General features: G+C 36.9%; 1 protein-coding gene across 4 annotated transcripts; it reads left to right on the forward strand.

Moving 5' to 3' along the window:
• Positions 1-743: 743 nt before the first annotated feature.
• On the forward strand, positions 744-21,815 carry ptpn5 (protein tyrosine phosphatase non-receptor type 5). Of its 4 annotated transcripts, none has more exons than XM_051900866.1 (15): positions 744-1,039; positions 3,047-3,194; positions 3,283-3,349; positions 7,007-7,205; positions 8,365-8,475; positions 8,567-8,644; positions 8,823-9,061; positions 9,524-9,710; positions 9,803-9,887; positions 9,994-10,073; positions 11,477-11,614; positions 12,221-12,331; positions 15,974-16,134; positions 17,059-17,172; positions 17,401-21,815. In XM_051900866.1, exons 4-15 carry the CDS (start codon positions 7,038-7,040, stop codon positions 17,492-17,494), a joined length of 1,566 nt encoding a protein of 521 aa, XP_051756826.1. In that variant the 5' UTR covers positions 744-1,039; positions 3,047-3,194; positions 3,283-3,349; positions 7,007-7,037; the 3' UTR covers positions 17,495-21,815. The 4 variants fall into 4 exon arrangements, with proteins under 4 accessions (XP_051756826.1, XP_051756827.1, XP_051756824.1 ...); XM_051900864.1 differs by having other exon boundaries at positions 745-1,039; positions 3,047-3,165; XM_051900867.1 differs by lacking the exon at positions 3,047-3,194.
• The last annotated feature ends 223 nt before the right edge of the window (positions 21,816-22,038 follow it).

Below are 22,038 nucleotides of genomic sequence, written 5' to 3' on the forward strand. Positions count from 1 at the left end.
TATATATATATTTCCAAACATGTTTTACTCTAAAACTGTGAGAAAATCAAAGCCAAAAATCTAAATAAATTGTGTTCCAAATTTGAGGTTGATTTCTCAAAAAATTAGCTTTCAGTAAGATTTTGTTTGGGCGCAGTACCAAACGTTTCCACTAGATGAAGTGCGCTTCCCCTTCGTTTCCAGTGCTGTCATTTTTGACCGTGAACAGTAGGCCTACTGTTTTTTTCCATTACCATTTAACCTTTCGAATCATGTCGATTTTTTTTTTCACATAGCAAGTGCCAAAACCTTTACCAAGTTTCGTACCATTCAGATGAAAAAAAAAAAAAAAACGTAAAAATTTTCGGTCACGGCACCAGAGGATTAAGGAAATTACGCTGTTGCTAATGTGAGTGCTGAGGAGATTTCTATCATTTAAGTTTGTCACTGTTTTATTTTATATGTGTACAAAAATAAGACAATTTTTGTTTATTCAATGTAGCCCCTGACTGTAACTGTAATTATCTGAAACCGATTTTAAAAAAGACTGTAGAGAGAAGAGGGCACTAAAGCGCATCCACCCTCCACCCCATTCTACCCAGAGATACGTTGCCTAGGTTACACCTCTAGCTGCCACCTAAAGTGAAGCATCGCACCATCCGCCTCGCGAAAGACAATAGGCTACCTCACACGTCAACACCTATTGAAAACTATACAAAAGGGATCTCACGAAACAAAAATATACTCGGAAGAGAGAGATGAGAGTATATTGAGACACGCGCGCTTACGCACGCACGCTCGCTCGCGCGCGCGCACACTGCCACACACACACACACACACACACACACACAGAGAGAGAGAGAGAGACCCTCCTCATTTTGATTGTCAGTACAGAGAGGCGGGCTCATATGGAGGGCCGCTTTTCGGCTCTGCAGCGACTGCAGCTTCTCCCGCTGCCTGTCCTTCTTCCGCGCGCGTCTCCGCGAGCGCTGTGATGTGAATATTAATGATGCTGCGCGAATCTCCGCGCTCATTTCCATCGCTTTCACCGATCTGAGAGGTAAGAGCGCATCCGTATTTTTCCGTATACGGTGCGGTTTACATTATTATTCAGTGTCCATTTCATCCCGTGGAAGCGCGTGTCGTGTTTTTGAGGATGCTGAGACGCTCGGTCGACGCAGTGTTGTTCTCAATGAAGAGGCGAAGCGAGTCAGTGAGCGAGGCGTTTCAGTATGGTGATTGTACTCCTATTTATACTGGATGTTTCGTTCTTAAAAAACTAGCTACCGTTGGGATGTGTCATTCATGCTATCATAAGTAGGCTAAACGTTTGGTTGTCTTTGGTTGGTGAACACAATGACTGGTGGGAAATTGAAGTAAATGGTCTTGTGGTGATGAAAAACAGATTTACTTTATCAGTATGCTATAGATGCAGTGTATAATTTTACAAAGCACATTGGGTGGGTTTTGGAAGCTGGGGAGGATGAATTTGTGATCCTTAAAAGGCATTCAACAAGTGTAGACTATCTCATCCCTTCTGCTATGTGCCTGATATTCTCCAGATAGGCTGACATCCTGTATGTGGTTAACTGATGTGTGTATGGGGATGTGGGGGCTATATGCAGTCAGACTATTATATTTTCTGCTTTTTTGAGCATTTGTTTGAATAATTCAGACTTTGGATCAGTATAATGACTGTTTGTGCAGGAAATATTTTTAGAAAGGGATGTTAGCTTTTAGTCAATGCATTAAGCCAATGAGACTTATATTGCATGGGGAGGGAGACTGGTCTAAATAATCCCCTGCCCTTGATTTCACTCTTTCGTTTTCTCTCGCTCTTTCTCACAAATGATCTGTGGCCCTGTCTTTGTCGTTCATCTCTGAAATGTATACAACCAGTTAATCACATCAGCTATGCTTTTCAGAAATGGAGAGTGAGACGGAGAGGTGGGTTCTTTGGAAACCATGACAGCTTTCATTCATGGAAATCCAAAGGTGCAGCGCAATATTGGGCCCAGTATGCAGAACAAAAACACACCGATTTAACTCATCCAGTATAAAGCGTAATCCTCTCATACAAGCAAGCACAATAAAACACCGGCCCTATAGTGTAGGGCTGCTATTAAGCAGGTAATCTATCTCTCTCTCTCTCTCTCTCTCTCTCTCTCTCTCATGCTGTTCTCTTTCATTAAAACTATTAACATAGAAAAAAAATCAGTATAGCCATTAGCTAATTCTTTGCTGGGGAGAATTAAAAATGTTTCCTTTATGGATATAGACTTCTAATGTATCCAAAATGAAAATAAATAAGGCCATGCTGAATTGCCAACAGTTATTACCCTCCATTGTTGTTGTTAAAAGTATTGCTGACATATTAACTTTGTTTTAATCTCAGACTATAGTTCAGAATAGCGTGCAGGATGTAAAGTCTGCCTCATTGTACAGTGCGGAGGCCTGTGGAATATGTCTATGCTTAGTTTATGCTGTTAATACGTGTTTGTATGTATAGGTTAGGGTTGGTTATAGATTTTGGCTTTAAAAAGCCCTATATAATGAATTTGCATCTCATTAGAACTGTGGAAAGAGAAATGGATTTCATATTTGTTTCAAACACAAAAGGCAGGAAACGTCTATGCCAGATGGGAACTGTGTTTCTCCTTTTATTCCACTATGGATTGTGTCTGCTGCATGATCCCTTTGCGTGTCTGTATGTGTGGGTGTCAGAGAGTGTGTATCTTTGTGTGTGTGTGTGTGTGGAGGGGGGTGTTGATTGTGGTTCTATATAAACCGTTTGCTGCTGAGTGTATTTGTTTCCATGGTTACCCCCATGCCAATGTAGATCACGTCATCACCAGACCAGACCTCTGCGGCTATTGTTTACTGATCGTAGAGAAGACTGAGTGTGTGTTCGGGTTTTAGATACGTCCCCCACAGATCTTAAGTTCTTCATTGTTTTTAGTCCTTTTGTCTAGCCTGTCGCCTATACTGTGTTTGATTCCTGGATGTCTTGCTTGGATTAATCATATCTCCTGCTATATTTTGACCACCTGTCATTTTTCTGTGATAGACACACATGGAGGGCTATTTATTCGATACCGCTCAGTGACTCCATACTGTTGGTTGACTTGGCACGCAGTGTCTTATGCTTGTATCACCATCTGTAGCGCCCTGTACAGAGCTGCATGAGTAAGAATGATCATCTACTGCTATATACAGTAAATACTGCTATATAAATTGAGATTCTTAATGCAATGCATATACAAAATTTCTAATTTTCCTAATTTTCCTTCTCACTACTCCTAGTTTGTTTTAGGTCCTGAGAGAGGCATTTGTCACTGTCATGTGAGCCTAACTTTGCTTTTTTTATACAGTAAGTGCTCTATTTTTGATTCTTTATGAAGTATGTCTGTTCTTTCTCTCAAAGTAAATTATATTTTTGATTATTCTGTGATTTATGAAAGCCATGTGTGTTGTGAGTCTTTTTGTATACACACAACACTAGCTCACAAGGTTTTTTGTCTTAACAGAAATTAAATTTAAAGAATTAAGATAAATGTATAATATTTTTAAAAATAGAAATGGCTCTTTCAAGGCAACATAATAATGACATATAACTTAAATAAGTTCATAATTGATAAGTGCTATGTAGTTTAGTGAGAAATGAATTGAGTTTGTAATCTTAAATTCTGATGTTTTACAATCATGAAAATAAAGTTTTAACAGAAGTTATTAGTCAGAAAGTAAGCTGACTTTAATTCAATAATAAGTTTTAAGTGTTTGACTTGAGAGTTTAATTCAATATTAAGGTAAATTTATTTGTATACACATTAAGTTTATGGTCAGTAAGTTAATACTTTTATTTAGCTATACTATTGCCACAAAAATATTAAGCAGCACAACTGTTTTCATCATTGATAATAAATGTTTCTTGAGCACCAAATCAGCATATTAGAATGATTTCCGAAGGGAAGGATCATGTGACACTGAAGACTGGAGTAATGATGCTGAAAATTCAACTTTGCCATCACAACAATAAATTACATTTTAAAATATATTAAAATAGAATTCAGTTGTAAAAATTGTTATAAAATTGAAAATTGTAAATAATAAAATTTAAATATTGCAATTGAAAATTGTAATAATATTTCACAGTATTACTGTTTTATTGTATTTTTAAATATTCAATTTAAAGGGATAGTTCACCCCAAAATGAAGTTAAGTTCTGTCATTAATTACTCACCCTCATGTCTTTCTAAACCTGTAAGTCTTTCGTTCATCATCGGAACACAAATTAAGATCTTTTTGATGAAATCTAAGAGATGTCCATTGATCAGCGAACATTCTGACATGACGCACAGGAACAAACCTCTTCCGCACGTTTGAGCTTCCGGAGGAGGTTTGTTCTTGTGCGTCATTCAGGTTAGGTTGAGCTTCTGCTTATGTTCGCTGATCAATGTTTATATGCGAGTAAAAGCCTAAATTAAATCTGTTCATCATAAAAAGGGATCGAGTCTCTTAAATTTTGCACTAAACCGCTCGATTAATATGGATTAGTTTTCCGATCTCTTTATAAACTTTTTAAAGTGTCAGTTGCAAAGGCAGTCAATGGATGGACAGAAAGCTCTTAGATTTCATCAAAAAGGACTTTCAAAGATGCGTTTCATGCGTTTCAAAGATGAACACAAGTCTTACGAGATTGGAATGACAGTATTTTAATTTTGGGGTGAAAAAATCCTTTAAATGTACAAATAAATATGGTCTTGGTGAGCATAAGAGACTTCTTTGAAAAACATTTTAAAAAATTGTACCAACCACAACCTTTTGAATGTTCGGTAATGAATGCTGTGTATTTATCATTGACAAATGACATAGATGTTGTCAAATCTCTGAAGAAGAAAAACATATAGTTTCCCTTACTAAATAGTTTGTTTATGTCCCATTTAATCCTCGGTTTCATTCAGATACCTGCCTGCAGAGGCTGTTCTTTCTCCATCTCTCCCTGTCAGACAGTTTGTGGCTGGGAATTGAATGCTGATTAAGCAAGTGGCTTGAGATGATTATGCTTAGGTTTGATGAAAGACAATCTGAGAAGGGTGTGTACTTGAGTGTATACGTGTGTGTGTGCGTGCGAATCCTTCAACACAGCGATCTCTTCTCTTTATAACTCATTCTGATAATTCAAGAGCATCCAGCTGCAGCATGAATAGAGTACAGGGATAAATAAATTAATAATATTCATTACAGAGGAGAGGTAAAAAAAAGGGGGGGGGGGAGGCAAAGATGGATAAAGGTGAAATGGATAGAAGGAGACTATTCGCAGATGAGGGTCAGAGGTATTAAGAGAGAGGGGTAAACATTAAAGAAAGATGAAAGAGGAAAAGAATAGAGAATAGACAAAAGAAGAGAGGAAGGGAGAAATGCAGAGAAGAGAAGGGATGAGGTGAGGGTCAGAGGGAGATAAAGGAGTGAAAGAAAGGGGGGTGGGTGTATTTGTTGCTGAAGTGACTGTTTTTCTTGTAAATGCAGCCTCTGTGTGTGTGTGTGTGTGTGTGTGTGTGTGCATGTGTGCGTTTGTGTGTGTGTGTGTGGAGCTGGAGTATTGATCAGAGTGATCCACTCCAGCCCTGAGTGTTGACTCTGCACTAAAGGTGAGACAGCCTTCTCTGTCTGACTTTTTGCTTGTGTGTGTGTATATAATATATATATATATTAGAGATGCACCAATATATCGGCTAATAATCGGTATTGGCCGATAAAAGCACATTTTCACACCATCGGGCCATCGGCTATCAGCCAATGATTTGAAAACAGCCGATATATCCTGTCAATCAAGAGGGCAGGAAAATGCACTGAATTTGTGCTTTGCGTGAAGAAAATGCTAAGAAACCAGTTTGATGTTTAATATTATTTGTAATTACAGTATATGAATTAATAACATTCAGAAAGTTAAGAAATATTAATTTAATCTTCAGAATTTAGTTAATGTGTGTTAATATTAAATTGAGTAATGTGTTTGTTTATAACTGATACCAGTTACTCTGAAACAAGTTGATGAAATGGAGAGAATAAAGTTTTGCATTTCTTTCAAAATATAATAATTAAAAATACAATGGTTAATATACGGGATATATATATATATAAATAGAAATTTTTAAAAATTAAAGTATTTTTTAAATTCCTGCAAAGCAGTTTGAGTGACGACTGGAATAAATTGATGGCTAGGTTCCATCTTCATTTTTATTGATTTATGGATCATGGATTAAACAAAATTATATGGCTGGTTTATGTATGGTTGAAGTCGAAATATTAACTCTTGCTTATATTGCTTTAACTTTGACAAAGCAGCAATAGTGTACACCTTTAATGTTTTTGAATAGTGATAGTCACTGTCAGTACACAGTAAAGTGCTTAAATATTAAACACGGTGTGTCATAAGCATTTCTGCTTTGAAAAAAGTGATAAAAATTTGATCAGCAGTAGCCTACTCTCACATGATGTGGGAATATTTCAGTTTAAATTAGCTGAATTCAGCTCATGCCTTAACATGCTTTGAAACATATGATTCCTTAAATGGTCAATGGTTCTCATTTAATAAATAAAAAATAAAGCAGTAGACTAACAGTAAAAATGCAAAATTAGATGGTGAATGTAATGTAATTAGAAAAACCTTACTCACTGCTGCTCAAACATCTAATCTTTTCTTAATGCTAATCATTATGGATCTTGTGACAAGATTGCTACAGTGCTGTTCACACTGTATATGGCATAACACCCCATGTTAGCGTTATGTCCGCAGCACTGTCTCATTTGCATAGTCCACCTCTAAATGTGTCATTCCTCCCACAGGAATGCCATGAATTATGCGACTGTACTGCAGAAGCTGTAGTGTACTACTCTCCGATTACATTCAGCTGCATTCTTGCTCCTTTTTGCTCTAAATTAGCTGTTCATTTTGTTTTTGCTGTACATATTTACACACATCTTATTCTGCCTTTAGTAAATATGGTTTTCTCTGTGTCTGTTTCAGCTGTTTAAAGACAGGAAGTTTCGAGAGCAGCATGGCAGAAGCCCCTGTTGGAGAGGACGCACCCAAAGAGCAGGAGAGTGCCACCCCACCTACCCACGATCCCCTGTTAGGGGTTGGTGGTGCTCTGTGGGAAAGAGTTTTGAAAGCTAGTGTTACAGCTGGAGCTTTCCTCCTGCTGTACACACTGTCTCAACTCACAGTGAGTTCATGTACATTCTCTCAAATAATTAAGAAATAAATCCTTAATACATACATATCACACTTTATGCAGTGTGCACACCACTGACTGTCTATTGATTTTTATCGCTGTATGTATGAAAATATTTAGTTTATTTCCATGTTCTGGCTTTGTCTAAAAGTGACAAATTTGGCCTTTAGCTAAAATTAAACACTGAATAATGATGTTGTGTAGCTGAATAATTTTGACTTTTTGAAACCAGGAGTGTTTTAAATTTATAATGAAGGCTTTTGTCATGTAAATAGACAATAAAACAGTTGTTGTGGTGTCTGTATATCTGTGTGCTCGAATGTCCTTCTGTTTGAGTGTGTTTGTGCATAAGTATAGAAAGACAGGCTGTTCCAGGGTCTGCTGTGATCGACCCTGTAGTCAATAACTGCACCACATGCCTTCCTGTCTGACAAACCAGTAAACAGCTGTGTAAGACTTATATATATAAACTACCATTCTAAAGTTTGGGGTCACTTTTTTTTTCTTTTTTTTTTGAAAGAAATGAATACTTTTATTCAGAAGTATGCATTCAATTAATCAAAAGTGATTGTACAATGTTACAAAAGATTGCTGTTCTTTTGAACTTTCTGTTCATCAAAGAGTCCTGAAAAAATTTGTATCATGTTTCCACAAAATATTGAGCAGCACAAGTGTTTTCAATATTAATACTAAAAAGAAATGTTTCTTGAGCAGCCATTTAGCATATTAAAATGATTTCTGAAGGATCATGTGACACTGAAGACTGGAGTAACGATGCTGAAAATTCAGCTTTGCATCACAGGAATAAATCACATTTTAAAATATATGAAAAAATAGGGAAAAAAATTTATAATAATATTTCACAATTTTGCCTTGGTGAGCATTAGAGATTTCTTTCAAAAACATTTTGAACATCTTGCAGACCCCAAACTTTTGAACGGTAGTGTATTTACAAAACAATATTCATTTATTAATTTGACATTAAACTTACCAAAACGCAAACGACAGTTTCAGCCAAATTTTGTGATTCATATAAAAACATCTCATATCTTTCTTTGCCATCCCTAGTTATGTAGGTCACTTTTAACTTTTGAAGGGTTTGTGTGTGTGTGTGCATGTGTAAAAATAAATGTTTTGATGATGTGTTCAGGGTTTGTGGGTCCTTTACATGCTGAATGGATACAGGGCTTTTCCAGCAGCACATAAAGTTTTGGATCTCCTTCAGTACCTTCTCTCCACCAGTGATGCCTATGATCAACAGGTGACGGAGCTTGAACTGAAATGACTTCTATATCATTCAGTTTTTGAAGTGACAAAATAACAAAAAAACATATGAATGCTCTTGTCTACAGATGGAGATATGGAGGGTGGAGAGCATGTTGCCCCTCATAGCCACACTCTTCTTAGGTGTAGTCATCCTTGGTACTGGAGTGAGTATGTTCTGTATGTTTTTGCCTTTTGCTACTCAGAGCTTGATTCCCATCAAACTGCACTACAGCATGTGCTCAGTGTAAACAGAGTTGCAGCAGCTGATTTGAACCCTGCATTGTTTAGCATTCACTCATTCCATTGTATAAAGCTTGAACTTTCCATTTGCTGTCACAACAGACGCTGTTCTGCATTAAAACCCTGGTGCCTGGCAACCCATCTTGCTTCCCTGACGACCGTCGTCAGTCCATGAGCAGGCAGCCCTCCTTTACATATTCAGAATGGACAGACGCTAAACATGAGGATTTCTATGAGCTGGATGCTGTTCCGGAGACGCCCGTGTTCGATTGCTTTATGGACATGAAAACCGAAGCTGACCCTGCCACTCTCACTGTCAAACCTGTGGGCTTGCAGGAAAGGTAATAAAACGGGCCATTTTTTCTGGATGCTACACATTTGATGGATATTACATCTCATAAATAATTTGTTGTTGTTTGCTTTTAGAATATTCTATGATGGCTTTGTTAGTTTAGTGTTTAACGTGACAGTATGCTGAATATTTCAATGAGGAAAGAATAATAAATGCAGAAGTGGTGAGGATGGAAAAGTTATCCACTTGTGTCATAATTAAACATTAAAAAGCAATTGTTCAATATTTAAAAGGCAACTTTAAATAAATATTTTAACACCAGATGAATTCCCACTTCCCATTTTCATGCAGAATTTTATATCCTAAAGTGCACAAAACAGAAACATTTATAAAAAGAAAAGTAGTTGTGACCCATTCATACTGTTCTTACAAATAATAATAACTTTAACACTTGAAAAACTCAGTTGTGATCTGAATAATCGCATCGCACAAACTCTGTTGTGATTTTCAGGAGAGGTTCTAATGTGTCGCTGACATTGGACATGTGCACCCCTGGTACTACAGAGCCCTACGGTGCGCTGCTGTCCCCTAGAGAGCAGGGCACACAGGAATACCTGCAGAACGCGTCAAACCTGCTCACCCCCGAGCAGCTGCACAAGCGCGCACTGGATGACGCTGTACTGCAGGCGGAGTTCTATGTGAGTATTGTTCACAGTTACAAGCATATACACAACAAAACAGTGATCGTAACATGACGTCACTGTTCATCTTGGGATTCTGGTGGAAATAGGAGACACCCATGAACTTCGTGGACCCAAAAGAATATAATATTCCCGGCGTGGTGAGGAAGAATCGCTACAAAACTATACTACCAAGTGCGTATAAAACTTTATACACAGTTTTATGTGGAAACTTCTCATGATGTTTCTTCTTGATATTGGCATATCTTTGTATTTGTAAGATCTTATCTCTAAATTGCAGACACACATAGCAGAGTTTGCTTAAAAGCAAAAGAGGAAGGTGATTTTCTCAGCACCTACATCAATGCTAATTATTTGAAGGTGAGTCTGTGTTAGCATCAAATGCTAAATGTAACTTTGCTGGCTGATATAGTATTTAAGTTGTTTTAATAAAATTTCATAAAATGAACAAGTTTGTAGTGTAACAATAACATTTTTAGGGTTGTTAAAGGATTAGTCCACTTTTAAATTAAAATTTCTTGATAATTTACTCACCCCCATGTCATCTAAGATGTCCATGTCCTTCTTTCTTAAGTCGAAAAGAAATGAAGGTTTTTGAGGAAAACATTCAAGGATTTTTCTCCATATAGTGGACTTCAATGGTCTCCAAACAGTTGAAGGTAAAAATTACAGTTTCAGTGCAGCTTCAAAGGGCTTTAAACGATACCAGATGAGGAGTAAGGGTCTTATCTAGAGAAACCATCAGTCATTTTCTAAAAAAAAAAAAATTAAATATGTATACTTTATATAAACAAATGATCGCCTTCAAGTGGTTCCACCAAAACCGCACTTCCGTATTCATCAAAAAGCTTACGCTGTATGTCCTACGCCTTCCCTATTCTATTTTACGGAAAAAACGGAACTGGCACCACATTCGTTCCATAAGTTGAATAGGGAAGGTGTAGGACATACAGCGTAAGCTTTTTGAAGAATACAAAAGTGCGGTTTTGGCGGAACCACTTGAAGGCGATCATTTGTTTATATAAAGCGCATACATTTAAAACATTTTTAGAAAATGACCGACCGTTTCACTAGATAAGACCCTTATTCCTCGTCTGGTATCGTTTAAAGCCCTTTGAATAGGGGTCTTCGATTCCAGGTTTTTTGGAGTCGACTCCGACTCCCGACTCCCACTGTAGGAGTCGATGGAACACTACCTTTAAAGTTCCACTGAAACGGCAATTTTTACCCTCAACCGTTTGGAGACCATTGAAGTCCACTATATGGAGAAAAATCCTCGAATGTTTTCCTCAAAAACCTTCATTTCTTTTCGACTGAAGAAATAAATAAATAAACATCTTGGATGACGTGGGGATGGGTAAATTATCCTGAAATTTTAATTTGAAAGTGAACTAATCCTTTAATAGGGGTGTAACGATACCCTCATGTCATGATTCGATAAATATCACAATACTGAGCCATGATACGATATTATTGTGATACTCAAGACATATGGTTAAAGGATAACAAAAATGTTATGGTTTTATTTAGATTTTTAGCTGAGTTAGCTTTTAATGACATATTATACACCAGAAGTTGTGTGTGTGTGTGAGTGTGTGTGTGTAAAAAATAACCATTTTGCAGGTGTATGCACTATTTCAGATCACATAGAAATGCTATAGGCTAAAGAGTAAAGGCTTTATCTCTAAACATTTATTTAGAGTGCGGCTATGAGGGGCAACAAGTATTTAGACCATCTTTGTTTTTATCTAACGCTGTTTTAGGGCTATGGTGGGAAAGAAAAGGCATACATCGCCACACAGGGTCCGACTGTAAACACAGTGGGGGATTTCTGGAGGATGGTTTGGCAGGAGCGCTGTCCCATTATCGTCATGATCACCAATATTGAAGAAAAAAATGAGGTCTGGCTATATTTATGTTTGATATTTGATATTTTGACACTATTTGATACTAAGCACTAACTCAGGATAAAACCACATTCCCAAATGTTCACTTTGTAAATTTGTAACTTAAGCCATTTTGCAGTAGTCAAAAAGTTACTAAAGACACCTGTTTCAGGTGATGTTGACTCTCTAGAAATATTTTCACGAGTTCACACTTACAAATGATTAGATAGAGTAAAAGAGTATGTGTATTTGGCATGCTGTCCAGGGGAGGGCTCCGAGCTCGGAATGTTGCCCGAACCCAGAGTACTCCCCCGTATCTTTGGTTAGGATAGTAACCAGGCTAGTATGAGGAGACGGGGTGGTGGAGGGATGCAGAAAAAACTGTCGAGGAAGATAGGTGAGTCGGCAACGTGTTTATAGGCCTCCTCTTATGCTGATTGGATAGATCATTTGAACATGCTCCTCCCAAACGTTGTTAATAAAACATCATTAGGTGAATTTCAGTGAGTCATCAGTAATAGTTAATTGTTTTTTTGTTTTGTTTTTCTGAATGGGTTAAAATGAGCTGTGCTGGATTTCAATATGAATTAAATCAAACATATTTGTCTGTGTGACCCACAGAAATGCACAGAATACTGGCCAGAGGACAGTGTCATCTGTGAGGGTATCGAGATCACTGTCAAACAGGTCATCCAGGCAGATGACTACAGTCTAAGGATTTTCACTGTGAAGGTCTGTTTTGTGTTCTAGTGTGCTTTGGTAAAAATTTATTTATATTATTTTAAAGTGAACTAATAATTGATGGACTTTTAATGTATTAACTGACTTGACTAACAGTTATAATGTTTTATATTTTATTGGTTGCCGTACAACATGGTGTCTATTGTATTAGTTTTTTCTTCTTATGATTATTAAAGACATTTGGCACACTGATACCAACTAAAGAAATAGAATTTGCAAGGAAACAAAGTTAACAATGGCAACCCAAAACAGGAAGTATCAAGTATATCTTAAAAGAAACTTTTAACCTCTTAAAAGTTTGTGTGAAAGTGAAGTAGAAAGATGATACGGACAGAAAGTGAGAAGTCCAGGTTGAGCACAACATTTTTCTGCTTCTAAGTGTGTTTTCTACTGTTTCCTCTGGAGGCATTGCTGTCATGGCAACAAATATTCTTAGCAATGCAGTGTTTCACATAATTGAAGGAAATGTAGTTAATCACAAAAAGAAATCTTAAAGAGATAGGATATAAGGGGGGGCTAAAGGAAAAATGTGCTTTTCTCTGCTCCCAGTAGTGTATGATTGCAGAAAAAATATACATGTTTTTATTGAACATTGATGGAGCAACATATTTTGCGTGAAAATAAATCACAAAAGTGATTTGTTTGTTTAAAAATGTTATAATTGTATGAGGTGGCAAGGTAGACCTTTTACCCCGCACAGGGTAAAATGCTCACCAGCATGGGGAAAAAGGCACAATTTTTGTACAAATTATTTATCAGCCAGCTATTTATTATCATGTTAATTACTGTGCGTTTAGCCCCAACAGCAGGGGCACCTTTTACCCCAAATACCATACTTTTTTACATATTCTTCTGTTGCTGAAAAACTGTTGCTTTAATTACCTTGAACAAAACTGAAAACCATTAACAAGGCCTTTGCCCTCAAAATATAGGCTGTTTCTCAATATGCATTCTTAAGCGATCTTGCGTCCTTGTGTTCTTGCTCTACGTCATCATCAACCGTCGAAGTTCAATTCCAATACTCAAGAACGCAAGAACAGAGGATGCATGAAAGTAACCAGATGTGTTCTTGATATTGAGGATGCATCGAATGCAGACTTGAGACAATCAAACAGTTAAAAATCCCAGAAGACCCTGCGGGAGGTCAACGTACGGAAGCCTGCAAGCTTTAAAGTTCTCGTTCTCACTTATGAGATTCCCGCTACAAGCTCGCAAATACGTGACGGCTCGTGAAAGTAAACATTTGTCTGTTTGTTTTGCTTAATTTTAATTAAGTGATAACCTGAAGAAAGCCTGCAGTATTTTTATTGGAATATAAAAAAGAATCTTAACATTGACAAAGCATGTAACACAAAGGCTAGCCTACTCATTTTCATAAATACTTGCGGTAAAACAAAAAGATATAAAATTATATGAAAACAATGTCTATAATAATATAAAAGAAATCTTTTAATAGGTTATGACATTTGTTTGTGATGTTATGTTGCATTTATTGTGTATTAGCCGCTACTTATAATATGCTGGGACGGTCAGTTGAGCAACAAGATCGCAGCACATCTCAATTCTCAAATGATGCGTTCTGTGTCCTCGCGTCCTTCCGAGTTCGTTCTTTCAAGGTCGCCTGGCAAGACCGGACTCCACGAGAACGCAAGTCTGTTCTCTGTGTTCTTGGAATTGAGAAACAGCCATAGTCAATAACACATGGGCAACACACGAAGCAGCTCTTTATTGCATGTGCAGTTTGTGAGGGAACAACACACTCTGTACTGCAATGTCTACAGTGGTGGTCAGAATTATTGGCACCCTTGGTAAATATGATCAAAGATGACTGTAAAAATAAATCTGCATTGTTTATCCTTTTGATCTTTAATTCATAAAATTAGCAAAAATCTAACCTTCAATTGAAGGAAAAGAATTGAAAGTGGGGGGGAAATCACATTATGAAATAAATGTTTTTCTCCAAAACACATTGGCCACAATTATTGGCACCCCTAGAATTTTTTATGAGTAAAATATCTCTGAAGTATATTCCCATTCATATTTACATTTTTTTTAGCACACCAGGGTAATCATGAACATGAAATTGTCCAGCCATGACTTCCTGTTCCACAGTAGTATAAACATGAGGAAACACAAAGGCCAAATTCCCTTAATCATTCATCACAATGAGAAAAACCAAAGAATATAATTCTGATGTTCAGCAAAAGATTGTTGAGCTTCACAAAATAGAAAGTGACTGTAAGAAAATAGCTAAAGCATTGAAAATCCCCATTTCCACTATCAGGGCAATAATTAAGAAGTTCAACTAAAGATGTTACAAATCTGCCTGGAAGAGGACGTGTGTCTAAATCGTCCTAATGCGCTGTGAGGAGGAAAGTTTGAGTGGACAAAGACTCTCCAAGGATCGCAGCTGGAGAATTGCAGAAATTAGTTGAGTCTTGAGTCTCAGAAAGCCTAAAAAAATGATCAAACAGCACCTACATCACCACAAGTTGTTCGAGAGGGTTTCAAGAAAAATCCTCTGCTCTCATCCAGAAACAATCTCCAGCATATTCAGTTGTCAGACAAGACTGGAACTTCAAACGGGACCGGCTTCTATGGTCAGAGGAAACTAAAAAAAGAGCTTTTTGGCAGCAAACCCACCAGATGGGTTTGGTGCACACATGGAAAAAAAGTACCCCATGCCCACGGTTAAATATACTGCTGGATCTTTAATGTTGTGGGCCTGTTTTTCTGCTGGAGGTCCTGGACATCTTGTTCAGATACATGGCATCATGGATTATATCAAATACCAACAGATAAAAAATTAAAACCTGACCGCTTCTGCTAGAAATCTTATAATGAGCTGTGGTTGGATCTGCCATCAGGACAATGATCCAAAACAAACATCAAAACCAACACAAAAATGTGTCACTAAGCACAAAATGAAGCTTCTGCCATGGCCATCCCAGTCCCCTGACCTGAACCCTAAAGAAAATGAGTGGGGTGAACTGAAGAGAAGAAGCACCAACATGGAGCTGGGAATCTGAAGGATCTGTAGAGATTCTGTATGGAGGAATCGTCTCTGATCTCTTGTCAGGTGTTCTCCAAACTCATCAGGCATTATAAAAGAACACTCAGAGCTGTTATCTTGGGAAAAGGATGTTGCAAAAAGTATTGAATAAAAGGGTGCCAATAATTGTGGCCAATGTGTTTTGGAGAAAAACATTTATTTCATAATGTGATTTTCCCCCCACTTTCAATTCTTTTCCTTCAATGAAAGGTTAGATTTTTGCTAATTTTATGAATTAAAGATCAAAAGGATAAACAATGCAGATTTATTTTTACAGTCATCTTTGATCATATTTACCAAGGGTGCCAATAATTCTGACCACCACTGTATATATCTAAAAAAGTAACAAAAAATAAATGCCAATTCACAACATACTGACAGACAGCAACAGGCACTTTGTTTGGTTTTGTTGGATCAGTGTGTTACCCCTGTCAGAGTCTGTTGGCATGTGTCGGAGCTTGTTTTCGCTGACTGAACATGCTGAATCGGAATTACAATGGCTAGAAACACTCTTGTGTATACATGTGTGCCAACAAAATACAAATGTGCATTAACATGTTGGTGAATGTTTGTGTGTGTAGAGTGAGGGTGAGGAGCGCACTCTCAGACAGTACTGGTACACATCCTGGCCAGATCAAAAAACTCCAGACAAGGCCCCGCCTCTCCTGGAGTTGGTTCAGGAAGTGGAGGAAGCGAGGAAACAGGCCCCACCCAACAGTGGCCCTGTCATTGTCCACTGCAGGTAACACAGACTTTTCATCTTTCAGCGTGTTAAAGGTAGGGCAGGCACTCTCACTTCAGAGCGTCTCCAAAGCCACGCCTCCTCCAAAACACATGAATGCGCACAGCCAGAGCAAAGTCTGCAAAGCGTCACGAGAGACGGCGTTAAATTAGCACATGTCTCAAAGCACGTAACATTACAATAAACGTAAACAACTTACAGAGCTCTTACTTGTATCACCTGACTGCTGCAGATTCATTTCGGTGTTGATAGTGGTGACATGACATAGAAACACAAAAATCAGAGTCCAAGAAGGTGAACAGCTCTGGGTGGAACGTCCCAGGTAGAACGTTGCCATCTTGTAATTACAGTAAAGACATGGCATGAACGCAGAATAAGTTCGTTGTTTTGGCTCAGAAGGAATTGTAAAAGGCAGCTGCTGTTTGCTTTTGGCGTTCGTTCAGTGAGTGTCTGTCTACAACTCTGCATAGCCTTATGGAACGCGCTGATGAAGTTTGATGTCTGCGCAAGCAGGGCGCATGGAGGTATGGAAATACATATGTTGACAGGCAGGAAGAACACATCGTATAATGAATGAACAAATGTTTTTTTGGTCCTGAGACTTCCACAAAAGATAAATGTACATATTTTAATATTTAGACCACTTCTATTATTGATTGCTATCAGGATGTGAAGAGTTTCTATCAGTCTAACAAAAAGTGTTTATAAAAAATTGCCTACCCTAACTTTAAGGATTACAAAACAGTTACTAAAAGAAAAAAGCTTATATATTATAACCTGTAAAACTAAAAAAATTAAAATATTTTTAACCTATACCATCATCCTGCAACTTTCTATTGGACTGTTTCTCCTTTCTTACTTTGGCTTTAGCCAGTATATATGTATGGATATATATGAATGTATTTATTTTTTCTCTACTTTTAGTGCAGGGATTGGACGCACTGGCTGTTTCATTGCTACCTCCATCTTGTGCCAGCAGCTAAGCATTGAAGGGGTGGTTGACATCCTGAAGACCACTAGCCAGCTACGCTTGGACAGGTAAAATTCACTGTATGTTCTGTTAATCATGAGTGTCAGAATATTAGCTGTTTGGCCTCAGTGGTAGCCGGGCCAACCTAAAGTCATAGATAAAAACACTTGCAAGACTTACGGTGTAATATTAGTCTCTTGTGAAGTGCTATAAAGGTGGACTGCTAGATGCTATTCTGTGGATGAAGTATATTATGAGTTGGTCTCATGCTGTTGTTAATGTTGTTGTGTGTTCAGAGGTGGGATGATCCAAACAGCGGAGCAGTATCAGTTTGTTCATCATGTACTCAGCCTGTACGAAAGACAGCTTCGAAAGACCTCAGAAGAGTAAAGCCTCCATGAGCGCACAACCTTCACATCACTCCTCACAGAGGAGTTGACCTTCATCCAAACACATGGGGCAGGGACTGACCCTCAGTTCCTCAAGTCTCATGTCTTCAAACACAACAGACGTTTAGGTTGAACCATCCTTTTACAAGCAGACCTTTAGCTGACTCCAATCTCCAATACCTAAATCCAACATCAAGACACCAATCAGTATTTAAATATACTTTTTTTCTTTATTCCTTACCATAACAGTAACAGACTTAAAGCGATCAGATATATCATAACACAAGTTCTGCCCTCGTAATAACGTTCAGCAGGCCATCAGTGCTCAAACACGACAATATTTCTATGCGTGTGTACTTCATATCTAGTGGGATGAACACAATAACAAGCAGACACCAAGGCCTCCATTTATGATGTACATTTAGCATTAGGTTTAGGGACCTCTTCAATTTCTGAGCCTACAAACACAGCAATTTTCCTTTTACTGCTAAGACGTTTTTACAGGATTTATAACTCAATGTAACAATGAGAAGTGTGCGTGTACATAAATGGGTCTCACATGTTGAAAGATCAACCTCTTGGCAATCTGAACTGTCAGTATATGTGTGTGCGTGTGTGTGTGTGTGTGTGTGTGTGTGTAAGAGAGAAAGATAGTGTCGCAGAACCAGAAGGAGAGAGAGAGAGAGAGATAATGTTTACTATGTGTTACAATGATTATCAGACTTTAATTCCGGATGTGTGGTTGGTCTCTAGAAGAGGTTAGCCTACTACATTTAATACAAAATGGCCTTAATATGTGTCTTTCTGTTTGTACTGGGGTCCGTATGGTTGTATGTAGATGTTGTCAGGCAGATCTAAACGCAGCGTGGTGTTAAGCCTGTCATAGTCTCATTCAGTAAGACTGAGAGAGGCTGCTCTCCGTACAGAATGATGTACATTTTCCCTCAGCATACCTTTGCCTTCTCGGTTTGCGTGTTGTTGGACGCTATATCATGCAAAATGGTTTAGTTGGACTCTAAAAAGCATTGATGCTGCACCTCAAGGTTTTATGTATCAAAATGCCGAAACACTGTATCCAACTAATGTTAAATTTGTAAATCACAGCTTGCATCGATAGCAGAAATCATGACAATGGGACATATATAGTTGTGATGTTTTTTGCTAATTTCTATTTATTTATTTTATGAGCTTGTTTTACTCTGGTTACATTTAACATAGTTTATATGTGGGTCTGCGTATCTGATTAGTTAAGATGTATAATCAGTATTTGCCCAAGTTGGCAGCTCGTACAGCTTTGCTGAGACTTGCAGTTTGCATGAGCAAGTACATTTTGAACTTCTTTTTAATTATGAGCAAGGAAATGTTTAAATTACAAGCAGACATCTGTGTGTGATTATGTGCAAAAGCTTCTGATACGGCAGAGTCTCTCTCTGCTGTTGGAATAAGCATCTTCAATCAATGATCTCATGTGATCCAGCTGGAAGTACCAATGCTCTGAATTTCTTTAGACAGTACTGCTACCACCCTAATTGTCTCCAGTTGTTCTCGAACTAGTCATATGTCCTCAAAATGATGTTTCCTTCCAGGCAGCTTTGAGATGAAATTAGGAAATTTACAGAAGCTTGAAAACACCTCCTTCTTACACAAGAGATTGTACCTGTTTCTTTTAAGTGTTGTTAGTTCAAAGCCTCATGATAGTTTGCAAGAAATGAGAATGACTTTCATTCACACGCTTTAATTGCTGCTGTTACAGTCTTTTTATTATTGCAGAACTGCTTTCGTGTTTTAGTTGGTACTGAGTAAGTGAATTTTATTATTTATTTTTGATGAACTTACATATTCGTCATATTTATTGAAAGAGTTTTGTCTCTGTTTTTGTGCTGTTATTATACTGCCAAAGACTGTAGTGATTGGTCCATAACGCAAAACCTGAACAATGCTAATTCTATATTTACAATCTTCTATATTTACAACCTTAACCAGTTTTAGCACCAACATGTGGAATTGTGTACATGTATGAAACCAGCATATTTATATATTTTTAATTGGTTTTAAAGTGAAGAATCTAAATTTCCACAGTAAAACCTGTTCTCTCACTTACCCAGCCTTTCTTTAAACATTTTAGCTTCTTTTACATTATTCATTCATGCTGATGTAGTATTTTGTGACATTGTTTCCTTTGCAGAGTGCTGTTGACACTAAATCTTCATAAGATTGTAAAATAATTAAAGTAAATTGGAAATACTGTGATTTGCAAAAGATTTAATCTCTATTATTTTTAGATTTCAATTTAAATCTAGATTTAGGTGTAGCTTTATAGATTTTATCATTGTTTTTTTTTTTATATTATACATTACCATACATTTAATGTTTTTGATAGAAGTCTCTTATGCTCACTGAGGATGTATTTATTTTATCAGAAATACAGTAAAAACAGTAATATTGTGAAATAATGTTACAATTTAACAGTTTTCTATTTTAATATATTTTAAAATGTAATTTATTCATGTGATGACAAAGCTGAATTTTCAGCATCCAGTCTTCAGTGTCACATGATCCTTCAGAAATCATTCTAGTATGATGATTTGGTGCTCAAAAACATTTCTTATTATTATCAATGTTGAAAACAGTTGTGCTGTTTAATATTTTTGTGGAAACCATGATACATAATTCTTTGATGATTAGAACAGAAAGATTATGATTTTTTTAAAATAGAAATCTGATCTTGCAAGGTACAAGTGAGTGAGAAAACAGGTTTTTTTTTATCCACAATGATAAATTAATTAACTTAATGGAATGTAAATACAGGTTCTATCTACAGCATTTGTCATTTATCAAAAATCACTAAAAACAGAAGAAAAAAAACTGAAAAATCATAGTTTTTTTGTAAATCATAGACTAGTGTAACAAAATCGTTTACTGACAATCTTTCAGTGACTGGTACAACCTGTAAACTCATTGACTTTCAAATGTTACATGTAAGCATGGAGCAAACTCAACTCTTGGCATAAACAAAACTAGAAAAGAATTTTCTGTGTTGATCACTATAATGGTGCAAATGCTGTGGACAGTGCATAAATGTATTCAAATCAAAACATTCCTTTGAGGAATAATTTTTAAAATGTTGAACCAAATCTCTGTGTGTCTGTTACAAGCTGTTTGTCACCCTGATGGCCATTTACTGGTTTTGTACATTGTTTACCATGCAGGACAACTTTGCTGAACGTTTCCAAAGTCATCAAATTTGTCATTTTCAGGACTGTACTGTTTTAGGACAGTTGTTATTCAGTGAATTTATCCACTTTGAGGAAATTCTATTAAAAAAAAAAAAAAGTTGTGTGTGTAAAGAAGGCCGTTAGTACACAATCAGTGATCACACAAATAAATCTTGTTTTCATTGGGTTTACCAATTTATTATTCTGATGCATTCAACAAAAGCGATCAGGGTCAAATAACATGATTTCATGTTAGCTGAATAATCTTTTAAATCAATGTTATAGTTCAGACTGAGAGAAGGGCCAATATTGCAGTTTAGTGAAGTCCTACCCCTCCCCCAACTCACTGCCCACTCACTATCAGTCGGACCCCACTTCCTACAGAACACTCCATCTGTCAGACCTGTCTGTGTTGCCAGAGAAGAGTAACAGACACACAGGCACCAGCAAATGAGTATATCATTATATCATACACACAAATTAGATCCTGGGCCAAACTAGCTTGGATTATATCCACATAACCGTGATTTTAATATATTTAAAAGAGAGTGTGCTGTTTTATGTTTAAATGGATATTAATTTAATCATCATGAACGACTCACTACCAGCATAGTATGTCTTTATGCACTACTGTACAAAGCTAAAACAAGCACAAAGATGAAATACTGATTTTTGAATGTGAATGCAGAGGCCTGAGCCTCGGCTGTCTTAATTGCTCAAATATTTCAATGCCATCTGAGTATTTGACCTTTTGCTTCTTCATTTCACTCAAATATTTTCAAGATTTTATTTTATTTTTTCAAGAAACCATGCGTTGATCAGTGTTTTGATATTTTATGCTTATTTATTGTCCTGTGATTTTGGTTGAAATGTTTGGCACAGACCCTTCAATCTCAAAAAATAACTGTTTTGGTTTCATTTTTATCCTGTTCTATAGTGAAATAGATGTTGTTTAAAAAAAATACAATTTGCCTCATTGCTTTCGTATTGTTCCTCTGCTGTTGAAATCCAAATAGAATGTAACATGACTAAGTTTACAATATCATGGCTTGTATTATTGGTATAAGCTTTAATTTTTAAATAAAAATATTCTTCTGTTAATCAGGACTATGGGGTGATTGGACTTTGATTGACATGGAGACAAGGTGCCATTTTTGAAAGTCTACTTTAACCAGGTTTTGCCCAGTGATCATCATCTCAAACAAATATTTAATATTGACCTGTACATAAAAGAAAGAAGTGAGTGAGTTGTGATTTGAGTGACTACAGTATGCTTGGAATAGCTTGCGTAAATACAAGCCTGCTGTAAAAGTTGACTTCATCAGAATTA

The sequence above is a fragment of the Ctenopharyngodon idella genome, chromosome 7 (genome assembly GCF_019924925.1).
Source record: "Ctenopharyngodon idella isolate HZGC_01 chromosome 7, HZGC01, whole genome shotgun sequence".
Taxonomy (NCBI): Eukaryota; Metazoa; Chordata; class Actinopteri; order Cypriniformes; family Xenocyprididae; genus Ctenopharyngodon; species Ctenopharyngodon idella.